The 22528-nt window shown below is 50.1% G+C and overlaps 1 protein-coding gene across 1 annotated transcript; it reads right to left on the bottom strand.

The window, feature by feature from the left end:
• Nucleotides 1-6705: 6705 nt before the first annotated feature.
• On the bottom strand, nucleotides 6706-9849 carry LOC100273887 (uncharacterized). The gene is made up of 3 exons (NM_001367343.1): nucleotides 9320-9849; nucleotides 8636-9145; nucleotides 6706-7426 (listed from the first exon to the last, which is right to left on the bottom strand). Exons 1-3 carry the CDS (start codon nucleotides 9645-9647, stop codon nucleotides 7116-7118), a joined length of 1149 nt encoding a protein of 382 aa, NP_001354272.1. The 5' UTR covers nucleotides 9648-9849; the 3' UTR covers nucleotides 6706-7115.
• Nucleotides 9850-22528: the final 12679 nt, after the last annotated feature.

Below are 22528 nucleotides of genomic sequence, written 5' to 3'. Positions count from 1 at the left end.
TCGCAAACCGGGTGAGACTTTGCTGCCGCCATTGTTGCTCGGTTGACGAGCTCGATGCTTGGAAACCCCCTGCGTGACGTCGTGCATTGTCGAGGAAGTCTCGAGCGCAGTGGACAACTTACATTACCCGGAATTACTCATCGGAGCAGATCTCCACCGTAGACCCGCTCTCCACTGTGGTCTGGGCGTTGGGCTATATACATCTCGGTGAGCAAAACCTTATCAGATTCATGGGATACTTGTCTGCGTGTAGGAACCATGCAGGTAGAAAATGGAGATTTCGGGTGGCTGTTTTAGATGTCCACGGCGATGGCGCCGCCGCCCTGGATACTGCCGCGCCGCTGTCCTGGGGTCGCGGGGTGGGAGACGACGTTCTGACCGTTAGATTTTATTGGTTGGTGTGGATTAGATCTGGGTAGCCCTTCGCCCGCAACCGTTAGATGTCGATTGGATGGATCGGGGTGGACCTCTAGTATTTAAAATGTGGAGCGTTGGATGGCGATCCGACGGTCTAGATGCAGTACCGGTTCGGGCGGGGGAAAGATTTAATCTGAGCCCTAGGTTTCTAATCGGACAGCTAGAGTTTACCCGTACCCCTTCGGCCGGGCCATTTTGCATAAGAGACCCTGAGTAATATAAGAATCAACCCGCAGTTCACACTGTGGGAATCCTGAGTCTTGAGAAAATTGCGAGTTAACCCCTGATCTTTTAAGAAATATTGTACCCAGTCCAGAACACTTAGGATATTCCGAAATTAATAAAGAAATAGGTTTTTAGTATGAAAATAATTCCACAAACTTGTATAATTCATAGTTAATTCATTTTAGCTCCAAATTGAGTCATTCCAGTTGCAATATTTTTTTTATTAATATTGTCTATCAACTTGTAACACTGTTTAGCCATAAAACTTGAATTAAAATTGTTCATTAGGATTAATCTATTTTAAGCACTAAATAATTTCGAAAATTCATAACTTAATAACCGTAGCTCCGAGTTTAGTGGTTATTATTTCTACGATCTCGTTACGGTGCGTAGATTATTATCACACAGTTTATTCTTATGTTTGGTGTAATGTTAATTTTTGCCTATACAATGTTTGTTTGTATTGCTACGACTAGAGCGAGGTCACGAGTCATCTGAAGAGCAAGTTGGTACCTGGAATCTCAAGTGCCAGGCAAGTTGTGCCCTTGATCACTTCTTTTACCCACTCATGTTCTAATTAATCATAATGATCTGCATAGGTTAATTTTGATGGGACCTAATAGGTTACCCTAGTTTGTCTATCTTTATGCCTTGTTTACCACTGAACTTTTTGGATAGTACTTGCTAGTGCTATATGTGGTTTTGGACATTGAGATACACATTATTCATGATTATACTTTTGTTATCCGTTGTTATTTACTGTTCATGTCAAGATCATTAATGTTAATTGGAACATAGAGCTTAACTTGAGAAACACGTGCCACCACAAGGGTTTATGGACGCCCTTGGCTGATTAATTAGGAAAGCTAGTGGAGGACTACCTTACCCGAAAGGGGCAAGGGCAGTAGGGGAGTGGTCAGTGTAGGGAGGCCCTCGGGAGGATTTTGCTGCGATGGCGGTCCTGCAAGGGATTCCTGCATTGGAGCTTCCTATAAACTGTAGCGGGTTTTCTGAAGCTAGTGGAACTTTGTAAAGGCCTCGTAGTGTTACCCTGCCTCGCCTCCTCGGTAGAGGTGTATGGGAAGTCGCGATCCCTTGGCAGATGGGTAACATGACTTGTGGGTAAAGGGTACCACCTCTGCAGAGTGTAAAACTGGTATACTAGCCGAGCTCACGGTCATGAGCAGCTCAGGACTCTCTGATGATTAATTTATGGAACTAAATTCAAATTGTCATATGCATTGCATCGCAGGTGACGTTGTTACTTTTGTTCTACTATTTAATTGGGTTGGTATTTACTTATACTTAGTAATTGCTAATAAAATTTTGACCAACTATAAAAGCAATGCTCAGCTCTAACCATCCTCTTTGGTAAGCCTTACACTTCACGTGAGCTCCCACCTTTGGCGAGTTCATGCACATTATTCCCCACAACTTGTTGAGCGATGAACGTATGTGAGCTCACTCTTGCTGTCTCACCCCCCCCACAGGTCAAGAACAGGTACCACAGGATGAGGCGCATGGAGGATGCTGCGATGTGTTCGTGAGAGGTCTAGGCCGTCGTCTCCCAGTCAACTTTGGGTTGCTGGATCGTTTCCTCATATGATGTAAATATTTAATTATTTTTGTACAGAACTCCTGTTATATAGTAAAGATGTGACATTCGATCCTGTGCCACTATGCATCATATGTGTGAGACTTGGTCCCAGCACACCTGGTGTTTATGTTCGCGCCCGGGTTTTGGACCCCCGAAACCCGGGTGTGACATCGCGGGAGCATTTAATGCAAGGATGGCCTGACACCTCATCCTGACGCGTGCTCTTCAGTCGACAGAGCCGAAGTGACCGCAGTCACTTTGCCGCTCCACTGACCGACCTGACAAGAAGACAGCGCCGCCTGCGCCGCTCCGACTGCTGTGCCACTCAACAGAGTGAGGCTGACAGCAGCCAAGTCCAGCCTCGGGCGCCATAGGAAGTTCCGCCTCGCCCGACCCCAGGGCTCGGACTCAGCCTCGGCTCCGGAAGACGACGAACTCCGCCTCGCCCGATCCCAGGGCTTAGACTCAGCCTCGGCTCCGGAAGACGACGAACTCTGCCTCGCCCGACCCCAGGGCTCGGACTCAGCCTCGGCTCCGGAAGACAACGAACTCCGCCTCGCCCGACCTCAGGGCTCGGACTCAGCCTTGGCCTCGGACGACGGTCTCCGCCTCGCCCGACCCGGGGCTCGGACTCGACCTCGACCTCGGAAGACAGACTCGACCTCGACCTCAGAGGAGCCTCCGCCTCGCCCGACCTAGGGCTCGGGCCATCATTACCCTACCCCTAGCTAGCTCAAGCTACGGGGAACAAGACCGGCGTCCCATCTGGCTCGCCCCGGTAAACAAATAATGATGGCGCCCCGCATGCTCCATGACGGCGGCGACTCTCAGCCCCTTACGGAAGCAAGGAGACGTCAGCAAGGACTCGACAGCCCCGACAGCTGTCCTTCTGCAAGGCTCCAGCGCTCCTCCGACGGCCACGACATCACATGAACAGGGTGCCAAAACCTCTCCGGCTGCCACGACAGCATGTAGTTAGGGCTCTAGCTCCTCTCTGCTAGACACGTTAGCACACTGCTATATCCCCCATTGTACACCTGGGCCCCCTCCTTACGCCTATAAAAGGAAGGTCCAGGGCTCTCGTACGGGAGGGTTGGCCGCGTGGGAGGACGGGACGACGCGTAAAGTCCCTCGCTCTCTCCCACGCGGACGCTTGTAACCCCCTACTGCAAGCGCACCCAACCTGGGCGCAGGACAACACGAAGGCCGCGGGTTTCCCCTTTTTGCCTGTCTCCCTTTTTTCCCCCTTCGTGCTCTGTCTCGCGCCGACCCATCTGGATTGGGACACGCGGCGACAATTTACTCGTCGGTCCAGAGACCCCCGGGGTCGAAACGCCGACAATAAGTAGCCATATATAAGAAAGCAAAATATATTTGTAGATACAAAATTAATGTATCACTGTATCGTACTACTAAAGATAAATATTGTTTCGCCTATCTAAATAGATGGACCCTACTTAATAAAAAATATAAAAACATATTTCATTCATGACGACATAGTGGATTAGATTCAATAAAGAGTCAATGGCTAATAAAACTAATAAGTACCACATTACTCCAAGACTTATAATGAAAATATATCCTTGGATTTTTGTAACACCCTAATTTTAAAACCAAAATATATTTTATATGTGTTTAAATTACTTTGTGGAGAAGACATTAACTATTTTCTAGATTAAAAGTATATGTTTTTTTCTCAAACTTGAGTAATGCATTTATGCCACTATATTTATTTTGTTTTAAGTGAATTCAAATTTATTTGCTTTAAATTTGGTTTAATTTTCTATTTCAATTTTAAAATCCAAATCAGAAAAGAACAGTGGTCACGTGCGTCCCAATGGCTTTCAACCACATAGTGACAGCAGTGTTAGTCTCCTCTCTTTCTCTGAGTCACTGACAGACTGGACCTTGCTCTCTAGTCTCTCAACCACAACACTCTCGGAGTCGATGATCAGTGGGACCCCTTGTCATCTCCTTCCTCCTTCCCACACTGCGTCGTGTTAGGGGAATAAGCTGACTCGGGCCACCACCGTTCTTCTCAAGTCTCACCCTAGCATGACTCGTCGATCGAGACCAACTTAGACACATGTCCGACTGATTCCTTCCCTAACTTGTTCTGTTTCATTCCCATTCGGCCCAAACCAAGTCCTAGTAAAATTGAGTTCACCGAGGAGTTCCTTACACGTGACGCATTGCCCTAGCCTTACCTTAAGAACTATAGTCCTAGGACTATAAGTTGAGCTTCATGATCCCATGCTCTCATCTAATCAAGCCATAGCCTTCTCAATACTATAGTGCAAAGCTTCTGGCTTGTTTAAAAGAATCCCCTCATTGTGTCTCATCCACTATCAAGTTATGATGTCTTGTGTGCCACCCTGTGGTTGGAACGTTACAAAGTGGACGGTTGACGCCGGCCCATTAGTGATGGGGTCCATGGTTCAGGGATTTTCTCAGTTGGGACCAATCCACCAATGTTTCGATCTCTTCTTAATATTATACCGGGAGGGTGATCGTTCCCTCCTCGGTCGAGTTTTATTGCTAGGCTTTTTGAGCTTTTAGTGACTTAACCACCATCTAGACCAAGCATAGAATCTTAACTAGGTTTAGAACGCCTAAAACACATACCCCGTTGAACTCCACTGCCCTGTGTTACCCTATTCATAGAGGTCGACGACTTGTCGTGCCACTCCATCACACACTGTTGTTCAATCTCCGACACCAAATCCGTCCCACGAGCTTCACAATGAGGTACTGATTCAATCCCGTCGTTGACCCCAATTATGTTTTAAGGCCTAAGTAATTGCTCATTGATGTACTCCATCGCTGTTATAAGGCCTCCACCATGATGAGTCGTTATCCCATCACCTGCCACCTCCAATTCGCCACCCTTGAGTTCGTCTGTGAGTGCTTTAGATTTTTCAGTAGATCCCATCATTGGAGGCACTTAGGATCATCGGGTCCATGAATTCTGGTGATCCAACACTGTGGAGGAGGTTGTCATCGAGCAAGACCACCATAGGCCAATCTAATCTAAGATGTTAGATTCTGATCCAACGGTCACAATGCACCCATGTAAGTCAATACCAATCAACCCTACGTTGGCGCTGTAATTTTGCTAAAGTGTCCCTCTATTTTCTTTTAATCAACCCACAATCCATTCCAGTGTTAACCAGGAACAGAATTCTTACATTTGTAACCTCATCATTTAGAAATAATTGGGGAATATCACCTAGTTTTTATACATTGAATATATATATATATTATTTAAAATATGTTTTTGATAGTTTTGGTCAAGTTGGAATAGTCTTGACATGTAGAATATTTTCAAAACCTTTTCGCTCTATGTCTTCATTGGTTGGTGTAATGTTTGTCATGTTTTGTGTATGATTACTCCGTATAAAGGCGAAGGAGTGTATGTGTTCTGAAGGCCAAACTTGGGAGGACACTAAGCAGTGTGAGGAAGGAAAGTATTCCATAACCTATGCTCTGTTTACCATAATATCACTAAAAGGAACGTGAACGTCTAAGAGAGGGTGAATTATCACAACCATTTTTCATGCTAATCTAGGCCTCTAATATTTCTCTTAAATAAAACCTATATGGATAAACAAGCATTGGTATGTGCAACTAAGTTTTTGTCAAAGTGTTGTTATCTCTACTGTAAAAAGAGTTTTGCAACCTGGGTTCTAGACCTATTCACTAGTCTATACCTAAGCTAATAAGATAAAGCACCCAACAAAGGTAATAATATAAATGTATAAGCTTAAATATGATAGAGATGCAAACTCCTATGCACACGCTAATATTTTTACCAAGGTATCAATAAGGTGCAAGCTTCTTACTAGTCCTTCTTAGAGTCCATGAAACGGTAGCCCATGCGATGACCAAGCTCTATAGATAGCCACGAGCCTTCTCCATGTGCAAGTGGTGCTCCGCTTCTATCTCTATCAGGTGCTCACTGTCGAGATTCTTGCTGAAATGTCATTAGTCTCGTTTCCTCCAGTACATAGTGAAGGCTACACCACAGACGTAGTTGATGTGATCTTACAAGTTACAACCCCACTCGGTACAATACAATGGCATGCATAACGTTAAGGAATACAATGGTGCACATAAGCACTAATGCGTTGAGAATGTCTAACCTCACTTCTAACAACTAGAAACAAACCTAGAGCAAACGTTATGATAACGGTCTAACTAATCTAAGCACTTTACGAATCATCAATGCTAATCACTGATTCTTTTAGCACTTAGGTGTCTAGAGCCAAAGGATTAGAGTATCAACTCCCTAACAATGTTTCCGAGCTCCACATATGAGAAATGACTGGTTTAGATGGTATTTATAGTCTCCCCTTGCAAAAAAAAAAAAAGTTAAAACCAAGCAGACTCTTCTATGCAGCAAAAAAGAAAACCCCGTATACTCGGCTATCCCATCTGCAAATCTACTAGCTTCTACTCTTGGCTAGTAAAAGAATGGATAATTGCAAATTTAGCTCTGCAAGTCACCATCATCGACGATCTATCTTGCTTGCATACATACATATATGGCTGGGGGCTAATCAAGTAACTAATCCGATCCCAAATGATCAAAGTCCAAGCATCCCTCCCTCTACAAAGCCCCGAAATAAATAAGCTCAATCTCCGTCACTAGTTCCTATCTAGCCAGAGACATTCAGACATACATATACATACATAGTGCTACTACATAAGCTTAAACCTAAGCCTTGGATCGATGTACTTACTCCTCATATATGGCAAAGGTAGCTAGCTAGATACTAGATAGAGGCTGCTCGAGCTACCTGTCCTAGCTAGATCCCACTACATGCAACTGCAAGGCGCGTGGTGAAGTCGAGCATGCATGCACATGCGCGCGCGTTCATGTGGCTCCGACCCCGAGGAAATCTATGAACGCTGGCGGCGGCGGCGCCGCGGCAGCTTCAAAGTGAGCGCCGGAGCCCTGCTGTCTTGTCGTCCCTTCAAAGGCGGCCGCGCCCCCGTTGTTGCCCAAGACGAAGGGCGGCTCGTGGTGGCCGGCCGCGGCCACGCCGACGCCGTCGATCCAGCCGCTTTGAACGGGCAGCTGCAGGAGCTGATGCGGCTCCCCGTACCGGGCGACGCCGGGCGCGTCCGACGACGGCGGCCAGGGAAGGCGCCTGCTGTCGGCGTGCGCCGCCGCGCTGCTGGGCCCTGTTTGGCATGGATCAGAAGACAAGCAGATTGGAAGGTCGCGTGAGAGAGAGAGACAGTGGTGTTACTAGCGACTGATTAATTGCATCTTGGAAGTTAGAGACCAGCAGGAAAGCGACGCCGCGATGGCACACAATCAAGAAACCAATAGTAATCAGCTGAGCAGGGAATTAAGAAGCAAACAGAACCCTCCAAGAAAAGAAAACGCACGCACAGCACAGCACAGCACACAGGAGATATGTTGTATGCGAGAACAGAAGGCACAGCACAGCAGCAGGTGAGCAACAAGGGGCAGGCAGGTAGCGCCCTCGCGCATTGATGGCGGGCATCGCCTTGGCACGTCATCTAAAGCCCCTCACTGCTGCTCTGCTCTGCTCACCTCTTGGCAGCGAGCGAGCGTGTGCGGCACTGTGCGACATGCAGTGCGCGCCACTGTGGCGCCGTGCTCAAAGTCCAAAGTCTTCCCGGCCGGCGCGGCCTGTGCGTGCCTGGTCTGGTCTCCGATGCCGACGAGATCTCGCCCGCAGGGCTTCCTATTTCAAGCAAAGGCATTTACGCCCGCCAGGGGCCGGTGGCGAGCAAGGCTGTGCGTGCCTGGCTACCCACGCTGCGGCGGGATCGGACGGGTCGGAGGCCGTGCTGCAGTGCACCGCCCGATCGAGGCCTCCATTGATTCGTCCCCGTGTCTCTCCCTATCATGGAATCACGGTTCATCGATGCTGTGCGCCTGCCTGCCTGCCTGAATGTACTGTGTGCCGAACCGTGCGGACTCCTCTCCTCGATCGATCGATCATCCTCCACCCTCTACAGTGCAAACGCAGCAGCCGCAACCGTACAGGTACAGCTAGCCCCTCCCCTCAGCCTCAGCCCTCAGGTAGATAGATAGGTCTCGTCACACGAACACTGTAAACAAAGCCCGGCTAGGTCACAGTAAAAATAAAAGAAAATCCATGATCCATCACTGGCGGCTAGGAGAACACTAGACCAGTCCCCGTCGCACTCGCTCATAGATGGGCTCCGCGAGCTTCTCGAGCTCGTCTGTTAGCCAGTGTTGCCGGCCGGACTCGGTGGGGGGCAACAATCAGCCGGGAGTTACTGTGCCAGCAGGGGCCCGCCTGTCATACATACATCATCCCATCCGTGGCGTGCGAGTGCGGTGTCGTGCTAGCAGGTAATGGCGGGCCGGGTAGGGATTGCCGGAGTGCTCACCAGGGAACAAGCAGAAGGGATGTATTTGCGTTGGCGGCGGCGGGTCCTCAGCCGAAGCGGCGCCTGGCGGGAACGGGAAGGTGCAGTATTGGTGGCGGATGCCGAAGCCGTAGGGGTCCGCGGCGAAGCTGTAGGCGGCGTCGTGGGCGTGGGCCGCCGCGGCGGCGGCCAGCAGGTGGTGGTGCTGGCCGACGGCGACGTCTCCCGCGCCCGCGCCCGGCGGCATTGCGACCGCGGCGGAGGCTGCCTCGAGCTTCCGCTGGACTGCCTGGTTGAGCTTGCGGCGGCGGTAGGCCGTGGACTGCTCGCGGTACTTGCGCGCCATGATGACGTGCCAGTGGTTCTTCACGGCGTTGTCCGTGCGGCCGGGGAAGAGGCGCGCGATCATGGCCCACTTGTTGCCGTAGAAGCGGTGCGCAGCCATCAGGCGCTCCTCCTCCTCGTCGCTGAAGGGGCGCTTGCTGATCCGGGGGTCTAGCTGGTTGAACCAGCGGAGGCGGCAGCTCTTCCCTGCGCAGCAAGCATTGCAGTAATAGGCCATGCGGAGCTAAACCTTGTTGTTGTTAAAATGTATGTATACAGTGTCTTTGTATGGGGATGGATGATCGGTGCAGCTGAGCCTGAGGCTGAGGTCAGTCAGATGAGATTACCACAATGCAAGATGATGATGATGGACGCGCGTACCGGATCTGCCGTCCAGCTTCTCGGCGATGAGGTTCCAGTTCTGGGGCCCGTACAGCGCGACGAGCTCACGGAGCTTGGCGTCCTCCGCTGGGCGCCAGTGGCCGCGCGCCGCGAGCCGGGACTGGCCGCTGCTGCTGCTCTCCTGGAGGTCGGCGGCATTGCCGCCGGCGGCAGCGGTGGCGGCCGTGTCCATGGTGGTGGTACCGGCCGTGAGCACGCGGCCTCCGCCCTTGGATGAGCACGAGGACGAGGCGGCGGCCTGGTCGGCCGCGGCAGCCGCTGGCGACACTCGCAGCAGCCATGTCGGGGCCGGCGACGAGCACGGCATCGTCGTCAGTTGCCGCGGGAGAGACGGAGACGAGTTGAGGATGTGCGCGCGAGCGGGACGAGCGACACTGCTCCCGTTTCTTCCGCAGCAGAAAACCGCACGGCTGGAGGTAGAGGAAGAGGCCAGAGCTACTCCTACACGCTACAGGGAGGCAGGCATCTCACTCTCCCCCACGCACGCACGCACCCTCTCATTCCCGTCAGATGGACGGATCGCTCGGGCGCACGCACTCCCCTGTCTAAAAACCGCAGGAGGAGGGGGAGGGGAGGGGAGGGCCGGGCGTAGTCCGGAGTCCGGAACGCGTGTGTGCTTTTCACTGTTGGATAGGCTAGCTGCTCCTCCTGGTGCTGGGCAGTGCGGGCGGGAATGGGGAGGGATCGTCTGTGCTGGCTCGCGGGACGCCGCGCCGGTGGTGGCTGCTGCTCCGGGTCGGGGATTGCAGGGCACGGGCACGGGCACGGGCACGGGAGGGGGATAGCTACCAAGGGTGTTGTTTGCAAGTACATACAGCTTGCTTGCTTGCTTGCTTTGGATCTCAATCAGTTTGCAAAAGAAAAGAAAGTTACTACTCTATTAACACATGTGTACTGCATATGGCAAAAGCTTTTTGAAAAGGCGAAGTGCAAGGCACGGAACTGGGAAAGAAGGGGTGAAAAATAGTCGTAGAGAGAGAGAGAGAGCACACTGGCGGGAGTTATTTTACTAGGGTTCGCGCGGTAAAAACTGGAGGCGGAGGAGGGGTAATTAAGGTAAGGGCGCAGAAGATCTTACTGCACGCAAGGCTTGTCACTGTCCCAGCTGTCTACTACTACCACCACACCGCCCGCTGCCATCTCTCATGGCTTTCACCGAGTTTAACAAAGCATCGGGCGTCCCCACCGCACGTGTAGATGTCATCTCACCACATGTGTGGCTTGCAAGGACGACGCACGGCCAGAGAGAGATAGAGAGAGAGAAGGTTAGCACTGTAGCCCGCCTGCCTGATCGTCGATCTACTACTACTTGCTACTGGTCTCTTTCTCTTTCTTCTCTCTCTCCCCCTCCCCATTCAGTTTTCACTCTCAACAGTGGATCGGTACGTCCGAGCGTACGTACGTGTACATGCGCCCAACAGTTTGAAGCGCGTGTACACACACACGGACGCTTTTCCTCGCGAATCGCGATGGAAATCTGGACGGGAATGGGAACCGGCTATTAATTACGGCATCCAATCATCAGCGGTAACAGAAACTGTGCTCTTTGCACGACGACTGGCCGGTGAATAATGTGTACTCTGAGGGCCAAGTAGACCTGTGCAGAGTTCAGTGGCTGCTTAGTCAAGTAGTAATGCATAGACAATATACTACTCTGCAACGCTTGACTGGCCATATAAAACGACCAGCTCAGGGAGGCTGCTGGGCCTTATTAAACACACACGCACGCACGCACAAACACACACCACCTTTCTCTTGACCGGGAGTTAATGTTTTCGTACTTAGCCAATAAAAGTACTCAAACTGATGCCTTTTGTTTTTTTTAAAAAAAAAGAAGAAAAGAAAAGAAGGCAGAGATCGCAATCTTCCAGCAGGAATCTCAAAGGAGCAGCAGGACGCAACGTCAAGTACGAGACCAGCGCAAATTAAATAGAGGCCCCTGCAGGTGGTGCATGCGGGTTTCAGGCAGCAGGTTCGGCCTATTTTCTTTTTTTTTTGTAATAATAATAATAATAATAAGAAACAAAAGCATGAGTGGGATTGTTAAATGTGCAGAGCTGCTGGGCGGGGTACGAGTCCCAACAATAAACAGGCTCTCTTGCATTGCTTTGAGTTGCCTGGGTAGTAGACTAGTAGTAGAGTAGATGAGATGATCTATCTCCCAGGCGCGGAGCCCTGATGCCTTGACAGAACATGCATGCCCTCCAGTGCTGTCTGAATGAGCCCTGCAACCACTACAGGCACCTATCTTTTCAACTGCACGGGGGGGCGCAGGCCCCGCGCACTGTGCCGCTGCCGCTCTGCCCCCGGCGCACGCACGCACGCACGGCTTCGTTCGTCCACACCCAGCGACATTATTGTGTCTCCAAAACTCCCGATAATAATAATAATAATATCATAATGCATCACTTGAGTTGAGGGCTGCTGTTCATAAATAACATCATCTACTACCATGTAGGCAAAAGCCTTTTGTGCTCCGCAGAACTAATAAATCAAATATCTAAACACCTCGAATCAGCTTGGCGTTCCCACGAAGAATGGAAAATCTATCTCAATATATTTTGTTCGAGTATAAAACATTGAGTTTGCTCAAAGATGTTGACGAAGGTGGGCTTCGTGTAGTAAATTATATCCACCGAAGATACATGTTGCGAAGGAGCAATTTCCCTTCTTCTCCATAGCCTTTTGCTGATGCAAAATGATGTATGATACAATGCTATGCGATATGTTATGATGGTATGATGCAAAATAATATTTATGCCGAAGGTAAAAAAAACCTACACGAATACACATCCAGACTTTGCGTCCCCTTAGGAACGACTTTGGAGTCTCTTCACCCTTTACTTAGGTAGTATTTCAGCTCTGCATCCCCTTAGGAACGACTTTTGAACTTCTTCACCTGTTACTTAGGTGGCATTCAGGCTCTGCATTCCCTTAGGAGTGATTTGGAGTCTCTTCACCTTTTACTTAGGTGGCATTTTGGCTCTGTATTCCCTTAGAAACGACTTTTGAGCTTCAGAACTTACTCTGCGCTCCCTTAGGAACGTCTTTGGAGCTTAGGAACTTGATTTTGTCACACTCGATGGTGTAACGATAGGTTTATTACATCAAGTTGAATGTTAAACCTTACTATATTGTCTTTTGCAACAGAAATATGAAAGCAAAAAATAGTAGAAATGGGACATATCAGGACTTTCTTTTGACCAAAACGATGTGTCATCTTCAGTAGATGTGCCTGGCCTCAGGTACAGTACTGTTAACTGTGCGAACCTCAGACTGATCCCGAAGATCACGTTGTTGTTGAGGCCAAAGGTGCCCTTCTGGCTGCTTATCATGGCTTGGGGCAGGCACCATTGGTGGGGGTGGCAGTAATTGGGCCCAGGAAGCTTGGGAGTGACTTGGTGAAGCTGTAGTCTATTGGTTGCCTACATATTCTGGGATGTATGGAGAGTAGCACGAAGCAGTATAAAGGACTTGCTTCGGCTGGTTCTGCCATGCCTCGGCTTCAACAATTTCCTTTTGCTTCTGGATTGTGACCTGACACGTCCTTGTTGTGTGGCCCTTAACCTCGTCACAGAAGAGGCAATACAACTTCCTGGGTTGATTACCGAATCTTCCTCCACTGAAGCTTCTTCCTCCTCTGCCTCTCGGAGCTGGTGGCCTATAGGAAGTTTGCTGCATGCTCGAAGACTGTGAGCGATGATGGCCGCTCTGAGCACTATTGGGCCTTTCATCGTTAGCATTGGAGTTATGGATTGACCTGATATGCCTGGGATGAAGTCCTCCTCCGAAGCCCCTGGTCATCTCAGAAAACTTGTATGCTTCCTCCCTTCTTTGGCGGAAATCATTATCGACCCAGATGTACTCATCCATCTTCTTAAGGAACTTCTCCAGGGTTTGTGGGGGCTTCCTAGCGAAATATTTGGTTGTAGGTCCTGGCCGAAGCCCCTTAATCATGGCCTCAATGACAATTTCATTGGGCACTATAGGCGATTGAGCTCTCAAACGTAGGAACCTTCGGACGTAAGCCTACAGGTACTCCTCCTGGTCTTGCGTGCACTGGAACAAGGCCTGAGCAATAATTGGCTTTGTCTGAAAGCCCTGGAAACTAGTGACCAGCATATCCTTCAGCTTCTGCCATGATGTGATTGTCCCTGATCTAAGGGAGGAATACCATGTCTAGGCCACGCTTCTGACTGCCATGACGAAGAACTTTGCCATGATAGTAGCGTTGCCCCCGTACGAGGATATTGTTGCCTCGTAACTCATCAGAAATTGCTTTGGATCCGAGTGCCCATCATACATGGGCAACTAAGGTGGCTTGTAAGATTATGGCCACGGGGTAGCCTGCAATTCTGCCACCAGAGGAGAAGCATCATCAAAAGTAAAGTTACCATGATGAAAGTCATTGTACCATTCATCTTCGTTGAATGAGCTCTCCTGACGAAGCTCCCTGTGCTGAGGCCTTCGATCTTGGCCATCTTGAGTAAGATGACGCATCTCCTCAGCTGCGTCGTCAATCTTCTTCTGAAGATCGGCCAGCCGGAGCATTTTCTCACTTTTTCTTTGCACCTGTTGATGGATTGCTTCTAAATCCCTGATCTCCTGGTCAAGCTGGTCCTTTTGAAGAGTTGGGCTAGTGGCCTTCCTCTTTTGGTTCCTAGCCTCGCGCAAGGAGAGTGCGTCCTGGTTTGTGTCCAGTGGCTGGCATCGTTGCCTTCTTCGGCGGCATGTCGAAGGTTGATGCTTGCCGAAGGTTGTGGAAGTGAGTTCACCGGAGGTGGGCGCCAAATGTTGGTCACTTGTTCTCAAATGGTGTAAGTCAAGAACAAGGCAACACAATTGTTAATCGTAAAGGACCTTCGTCCCTCGAAGTATTATCTCCTTACGGGTGTAATACTCTTCGGACGAAGGTCAGGAAGGACACACCTTCATCATATCAATACAAAGATAGGGATACAAGGAAATAAATATGATAGTTAAATCATAATAATTCTTTTATTCTTTCATTCCATAAAACATATATGAATATCTATAATAATAATATTACATTAGTACCTTCGGCTTGTTGAAGGCGAGGATGCGAGAGAGTGAATACAATTCAGCCTGAACAGTACGATGTTACTGTTCATCTATTTATAGGCACGGGACGCAGCCCGAGCAAAAGTTCATTTATGTTCTTAATGTTTACACATGATCGTAATACAAATTATAAAGGACCAAATAGTCTTTTCCTTCTTCAGCCATTATCAGCATTCCTCCGTTTTCCTTCTTCAGCTATTTATGTCCGCTATTAGCTTCGGCGTTTACTCTTGTCTTCTTTAGATCTATCTTCATCATGTGTGTCTTTCGTCATTAGAAAGAGGCTTATCTCCTAGAGACGAAGCTTCCTGTAATAGTTCATGCTAAAGCCAAATGGTTAATTATGTTTTTAGGACCTTCGGAAGGGGAAGGCCCCCAATAATATATTTGCATAAGAACATTACACCATACAATATATAATATTATAAAAGCGAGCAATATAAAATAGAGAGCACTTCTACGGTTACGCGAGAAAAAGAACCGCAATAGTCGAAGCTACGGTCGAGGGGTTAACGTGTTTACACTAAGTAAGTATTAATTAGAATATTTAATTCGACGTAACTATATTAATCGCTATTTGTTAAATGCAACTAGAGCTATCGCCTAGTTTTAATTAGTTGTATTGCACTAACAACTCTTAGTTAAATAATTACTTTAAATAACATTAGCGACTCTAAGCAAGACGAATTAGTGGTGTAAGACGTAATACGTAAAGCGTGAAATAGTACGGCCGCACGCGCACGGTACGCGCACGGCGCGCAGGCCAACACCATACGCGAACACTAATAAACAAATAATATGATTAAACTAACTAATTATTTAATAGAATAGTTCAGTTAACATTGACTGCGCTGATGTTGATTTACAAATGTGCAATTCGAAATTATAAATTAGATTTAAATAAAACGTCGTTCTATTAGTCATCGATCAAACAAATGTTTAAATAAATTAAATAAAATATACAATATTAGGGAAAATACTTCTAACATGTAGATAATTTGAATATAAATCTAACACAACTTAAAAGGATTAAATCGGGTTTAAAACGTAAAAGCTATCACTGTTTTAAACTAAACTGAAATTCATGCGTACTAAATTACAAAACCGCCATCTTTCTACTCATCTCATCTTCTTCCTCCCATCCATAGAAGAGAGAGGAGGAGGGGGAGGGGGCTGCGCAGGGGGGGGGGCGCGCAGGCAGGGGCATAGGAGCGCGCGTGCAGGGCTGCGGGCTGGGCGCGGGCGCCTCCGCCGCCGCCGCTGACTGCCGGGGGGAGAGGGGGTCGCACCGGTGGGGAAAAAAGGAGGGGTGAGGGGCGCCGCCGCCGGGGGAGGTGAGGGGAGGGAGGGGAAGGCCCTACACATACGGGAAAACAGAGAAATGAAGAAACCTTAGGTAAAACAATGGAGGTTTCTCACCGGGAAAGAAGACCCTCGCCGGAGCCGAGGAGGAAATCGTCGATCGATGGAGATTCGGAGGTCCGATCGACGAACCGGACACACCCAGATGAAGCCCTCGACGAGACGAACGCAACGGTACCCTCGGATTCCACAGACGATGCACGGATCGGAAGTAATTGCTCGTCGGGTTGGAACCGCTTTCCGAACTTCGGCGAGCAATTCCGGGAGGTGGGAATTGAATCTGGAGAAACCATTTAGTGCTCTAGAACAGGCTCGACGAGGAGAAGCCAGATATGTATATATATCTAGGGTTCGGACGAGATGAAAATTCGGTTAAAATTCGGATTTTACCATTTATAAAATTCAGAAAAGCTTAGAAATCCATATTTTGTGCTCAAAATATTATAGATGCTTCCAAAAATTACAAAACAATTCCTAGAAATGGTTTGACACCTAATGAACTCAAAAAATATACTTAGAGTTTCTAAAAACATTATTAAGTACCTTAAATAAATAGATTTTGGTTTCTGGAAAATAGAAAAATATTCCAAAAAATATAAAAATCTACCAAGAGCTTCTATTGGATATACTAACATTTTTCAAAAACATTTTGCACTTTAGAAACACCGTGCAACAGCATGAATGCAACAACCAAAGTGCCTCTAGGGCTTATTCCACTAGGTTTATGTAACACCCCATCCAATCCCTGGACCGGTGGTACTTACTCCTGGCAACTCTATAGGATCATATATTGTCCCCACAGATCAACACAGGTCTTTTGTGCGCATTTTCTCCTCACTCATGCGCACCCGAGAAAACTTCCCGGTCGGTCACCCATCCCAAATTGCTCCAAGCCAAGTACGCTTAACTTGGGGTTCTTTCGAGATAGGCTTCCGAAAAAGAATATGCATCTTGTTGATATGAATACTCTATTAATCCTATTAAGCCTTGGGCCAGGATATCACAATCCACCCCCCCCTTAGAAGACCGACGTCCTCGTCGGTCAACCCCAATCCAGGAACCTCCCCTCTTGGCCACGTCTGTATGTCTAGTGCCATCATATGCCATGCCATTTGACCACTCTGGGCCCACATGTGCCATGCGCCATACACCCGAACCCACTAGCCCACACACGCCCGTGAAACCGTGAGGGTTGGCTCTGATACCACTTGTAACACCCCGTCCAATCCTTGGACCGACGGTACTTATTCCTGGCAGCTCTCTAGGATCATATATTGTCCCCACAGATCAACACAGGTCTTTTGTGTGCACTTTGTCCTCACTCATGCGCACCCGAGAAAACTTCTCAATCGGTCACCCATCCCAAATTGCTCCAAGCTAAGCACGCTTAACTTGGAGGTTCTTTCGAGATAGGCTTCCGAAAAAGAAGATGCACCTTGTTGGTATGGATACTCTATTAATTCTATTAATCCTTGGGCCAGGATATCCCATCCTAGGGGCCAGGATATCACAGTTTATGTCGATACAAAAAAATAATTCTCCATTTTTAGGAAAAAGAGAAGGAAAACAGAGAAATGAGAGAGTAACACCTGAAAGAAATTTTATACCCCCAAATTTAGGGTGTTACAAATTTAACCCCCTTAACAAAATCTCGCCCTCGAGATTCAAGAAAATGCTAGCAAGAAAATGAGATTTGTTCATAGGTCTTTCATAACTTCTTTTAACTCAACTTTGACTCTGGCAACTTTAACCTGCAGACTGGTTGCTTTGACCTTCAGATGTTCATGACCCACTGATGCAATTGTTGAGGATCTCTTGGACCTGTGGGTTAGGACCCACACACGCTTTCGCTACGCCACTTTGATCTTGTTGGTTGCTGTTGATCGCATTGTCTTCATTGGGGTTAGCGGCTAACCCCCTTAACAGGAGCGTTGATATGCACTTGGTGAAGATGCTGCCGACTCTGATCTTGACTGATTAAGAGAGGTTGGAGGTTGCCAACCGGACAGGTGCAAGAGGAAAGGGTGTAGATAGAAAAGGTAAGCATAGATGTGTTAAAGAGAGAAAAGGTGAAAGGGAAATAGGGTTAACCGTTTCCTACAATTAATTTTGGTGGTTGAATGCCCAACACAAATATATGGACTAACTAGTTTGCTCTAGAATACAGGTTCTACAGGTGCATAAGGTTCAACACAAACCAATAAATATTCAAGTTAGGGATCTAATTCAGAAGGAGCAAAAAGGACTTGAGTGTGCTGTGGTCTGGCGCACCGGACTGTCCGGTGTGCCACCGGACAGTGTCCGGTGCATCAGGACCGTACAGGGTCCAACCAGCCACTCTCGGGAAAACTCGGGCACGCTCCGCTATAATTCACCAGACTGTCCGGTGTGTGTCGGGTACCGTAATTAGGGGTACCCCCAATGCTCCTTAACCTGGCTAGAAAACATCCTCAAAACAGGTCGTAAGGACCGGTAAGCGTGGTTCCAAGTTGAAGCCTCAGAGACGCAATCTCGTCTCACCCGAGCCCGGCCTCGGGCAAGAACAGTAGTACCGGACAGATTCACGCCTCGCCCGAGGACCTCCTCAGGCAGTGGGCGCACCCTCGGCTCGCCCGTAGCCAAGCACATGCAAACTTTGGCGTGCAGCGACCTCGGCCAAATCGCCTTACCAACCGACCGTATCGCATGCACATTTAATGCGGGGATCGCCTGACACCTTATCCTGACATGCGCGCCTCAGTCGGCAAGGTTGAAGTGACCGCAGTCACTTCACCCCTTTACTGATCGTTCTGACAGGAAAACAACACTATTCACCCCATTCCGACTACTGTGCCAACCACCAGGGTAAAACTAATGACAGTAAGTCACGACCTCCCCCGAGTTCAGCCTCAGGCGCAACAGGGAGCTCCGCCTCGCCCGACCTCAGGCCTCGGCATCAGCCTCGGCCTCGGGAGAAGGTCTCCGCCTCGCCCGACCCCGGGCCTCGGCCTCAGCCTCGGCCTCGGGAGGAGTCACATTCTCGCCCGACCTTAGCCTCGGCCTCAGGAGAAGTCTCCGCCTCGCCCGACCTCGGCCTCGGACCGACTACGCCACTGGGGATACATCATTACCCTACCCCTAGCTAGCTGCCTCAGGCTATGAAGGAACAAGACAGGTGTCCCATCTGGATTACTCCGGTAACAGGTAATGATGGTTCCCTGCGTGCATCCATGACGTCGGTTGTTCTCAACACTCTACGAAAGAAAGAAACGTCAGCAGGACCCCGTGCCGCAACGGCAGCTGCGCTTCTACAGGGCTCAAGTACTTCTCCACCGGCCACGTTAGCACATAGCTACACCCCCATTGTATAGCTGGACCATCTCCTTGTATCTATAAAAGGGGATGTCCAGGGCCTTCCAAGAGGCAGGCAGAGAGTGGGAGAAACGCAGAGGAGGCTAACTCATACAGCTCACCTCAGGGCCGAACACACACACACTCTCTCTCTCAACGCTTGTAACTCCGACTATGAGCACCTCGGTGCAAGATAATATAAGCCTCATCCTCCCTCTTGTATTCCATCTTGCATCAACCCATCTGGGCAGGGACACACAGCGACAAATTCTCTGATTGGTTGAGGGTCCTCGCGGGTCCGAAACGCTGACAGTTGGCGCGCCAGGTAGGGGCTTGATGTGTGTTGACAAATACTTTCCCGTTGAGTTCCAGATGGGCAATCTTCGGCAGCCTCTTCAGCCCGGGATGGTGCTCCACTTTGGGAGTCTCGAGTTCATGTTCTGCGACGGTAGCTACGACATGGTACTCCTCCCCTCAGCACGACAACAACGACGGTCATCGGCTCGCCCGGCGGAGGCAAACTCGACGACGTCTTCCCCCCATGGCGGAAGAAGAGCACCCGGGTTTACTTGCCACCCTCCTCACCGGAGGAGGAGGAGACGGGGCAACCGTGGCCAGGCAGGAGGTGGCACCTCGTCGGCTGTCGGACCAGAGCGAGTCGACGACGCCAGCACCCCTGCGGGGGACATGTCGGGTGTTGTCCTCGCACCTGAGACAACGACGGGTGTCACTTCCTCGCAACGTGCCAACCCCAAGCAGACTGATGACGCCGGCACCCTTGCGAGGGACTTGTCGGACATTAGTCTCGCACCTGAGATAACAACACGCTCTGTCCCTGATGCGACTTCACCACCATCCATCAACTAGGAGGTACCATCAGTCTTCCACCCTGTTCCCTTTAGATTCTGCTTCGATCCACCAAGCGACCCCGCTTCGGTGAGCGCTTTCGCGAGGGCATATCCTGACCTTCCAGGGTACCATATGTGGTCAATCTGGGACCGACTGATGGTCGTCTCAACCTACGGACCCGCGGGTTCCGAGGAAGAGGACGACCCTGACTTCAGTTGGGATTTCTCTGGACTCAGTGATCCCAGTGCCATGCGAGACTTCATGTTCGCATGTGACTACTGCCTCTCCGGTTGCTCTGACGATGGCCACAACCTTGACGATGAGGGTTACGACCCAAGTCGCGAGTGTTTCCACATCGATCAGGGGGATCACGACGAAGACGACCGCCTCGGCATGCCAGAGAACGACGACGCCCCTGCGCCTGCGTCTCGCGTTGAGATCCCGCGGGAGCTAGCTGTGGTCCGAGTCCCTGCGGGGGGGGGGGGGGGGGTCAGGGCACACAGCTCGAGCAACTCTGCGAGATGCAGGCCAAGCTCGACGAAGAAACAAGGCGACTTGTGCAGCTCTGACAAAACATCGAGCAGGAGGGGGCAGGCCGGAGGAGCACGTCATCGGGCCCATGACGTCCAACACCGTATCATTGATGATGCCAGGGCAGGGCTGCCCCTGGCCTTCAACGGGGCCGACCAGAACCTAGCTACAGCGGCGATGGGTCACTTATGAAAACCGGAGCGGGTGTTGGCTTGCTCTTCATTTCACCCCTCGGGAAACATGTGCGCTACGTGATACGCCTCCATTTTCCGGCGTCAAACAACATGGCCGAGTATGAGGCTTTGGTTAATGGGTTGCGCATCGCCGTCGAGCTAGGGGTTTGGCGCCTCGACGCTCGCGGCGACTCGCAGCTCGTTATTGACCAAGTCATGAAGAACTCCCATTGCCGCGATCGAAAAATGGAGGCCTACTGCGACGAAGTTCGGCGCTTGGAAGATAAGTTCTACGGGCTGGAACTCAACCATGTTGCTCCACGGTACAACGAGACTGCGGATGAGCTGGCTAAAATAGCCTCGGGGCGGACGACGGTTCCCCCGAACGTCTTCTCTAGGGACATATATCAACCATCCGTCAAACTCGACGACGCGCCCGAACCCGAGGAGACCTCGGCCCAGCTCGAGGTACCCTCGGCCACCGAGGGTGAGGCCCTGCGCGTCGAGGGAGAACAGAATGGGGTTACGCCAAACCTGAACTCGCCGTCCCCATACCTAGAATATCTCCTCCGAGGAGAGCTGCCCCTCGACAAGGCCGAAGCTCGGCGACTGGCTCGGCGCGCCAAGTCATTCGTTTTACTGGGTGATGAAAAAGAGTTATACCACCACAGCCCCTTAGGCATTCTCCAATGATGCATATCCGTCGCCCAAGGACAAGAGCTGTTACAAGAAATACACTCGGGGGCTTGCGGTCACCATGCAGCACCTCGGGCCCTCGTGGGAAAATCTTTCCGACAAGGTTTCTACTGGCCGACCGCGGTGGCCGACGCCACTAGAATTGTACGGTCCTGCCGAGGGTGTCAGTTCTACGCGAGACAGACGCACCTGCCCGCTCAGGCCCTGCAGACAATACCCATCACTTGGCCGTTTTCCGTGTGGGGTCTGGATCTCGTTGGTCCCTTGCAGAAGGCACCCGGGGGCTTCACGCACCTGCTGGTCGCCATCGACAATTTCTCCAAGTGGATCGAAGTCCGACCCTTAACCAGCATCGGGTCCGAGCAGGCGGCGGCATTCTTTACAAATATCATCCATCATTTTGGGGTCCCAAACTCCATCATCACCGACAATGGCACGCAGTTCACTAGGAAAAAGTTCCTAGACTTCTGCGAAGGCCACCACATCCGTGTGGACTGGGCCACCGTAGCTCACCCAATGACAAATGGGCAGATGGAGCGCGCCAATGGCATGATTTTGCAGGGACTAAAACCAAGGATCTACAACGACCTCAACAAGTTTGGCAAGCGGTGGATAAAGGAACTACCCTCGGTGGTTTGGAGTCTGAGAACGATGCCGAGCCGGGCCACGGGCTTCTCGCCGTTTTTCCTAGTCTTCGGGGCCGAGGCCATCTTACCCACGGACTTGGAATACGGTTCCCCGAGGACAAAGGCATACGATGACCAAAACAACTAGACCAGTCGAGAGGATTCATTGGACCTACTAGAAGAGGCTCAGGACGTAGCCTTACTACACTCGGCGCGGTATCAGCAGTCTCTTCGACGCTACCACGCCCGAAGGGTTTGGCCCCGAGGCTTCCAAGTGGGAGACTTGGTACTTTGGCTGCGACAAGACGCCCGAGGGTGCCACAAGCTTACTCCTCCCTGGGAAGGGTCGTTCATCATCGCCATGATTTTGAAGCCCGGGACATACAAGCTGGCCAACGATCGAGGCGAAGTCTACAACAACGCTTGGAACATCCAACAGCTACGTCGCTTCTACCCTTAAAATGTTTCAAGTCATTCATGTATCTTGCTTTCTTTACGTGTATAAATAAAATTTAACCGTCAAGGGAGGATCGGCTTTG

The sequence above is a fragment of the Zea mays genome, chromosome 1 (genome assembly GCF_902167145.1).
Source record: "Zea mays cultivar B73 chromosome 1, Zm-B73-REFERENCE-NAM-5.0, whole genome shotgun sequence".
Lineage (NCBI taxonomy): Eukaryota > Viridiplantae > Streptophyta > Magnoliopsida > Poales > Poaceae > Zea > Zea mays.
The sequence above is the reverse complement of the archived record's forward strand: the minus strand, read 5'-3'. Positions and strand labels throughout refer to the sequence as shown.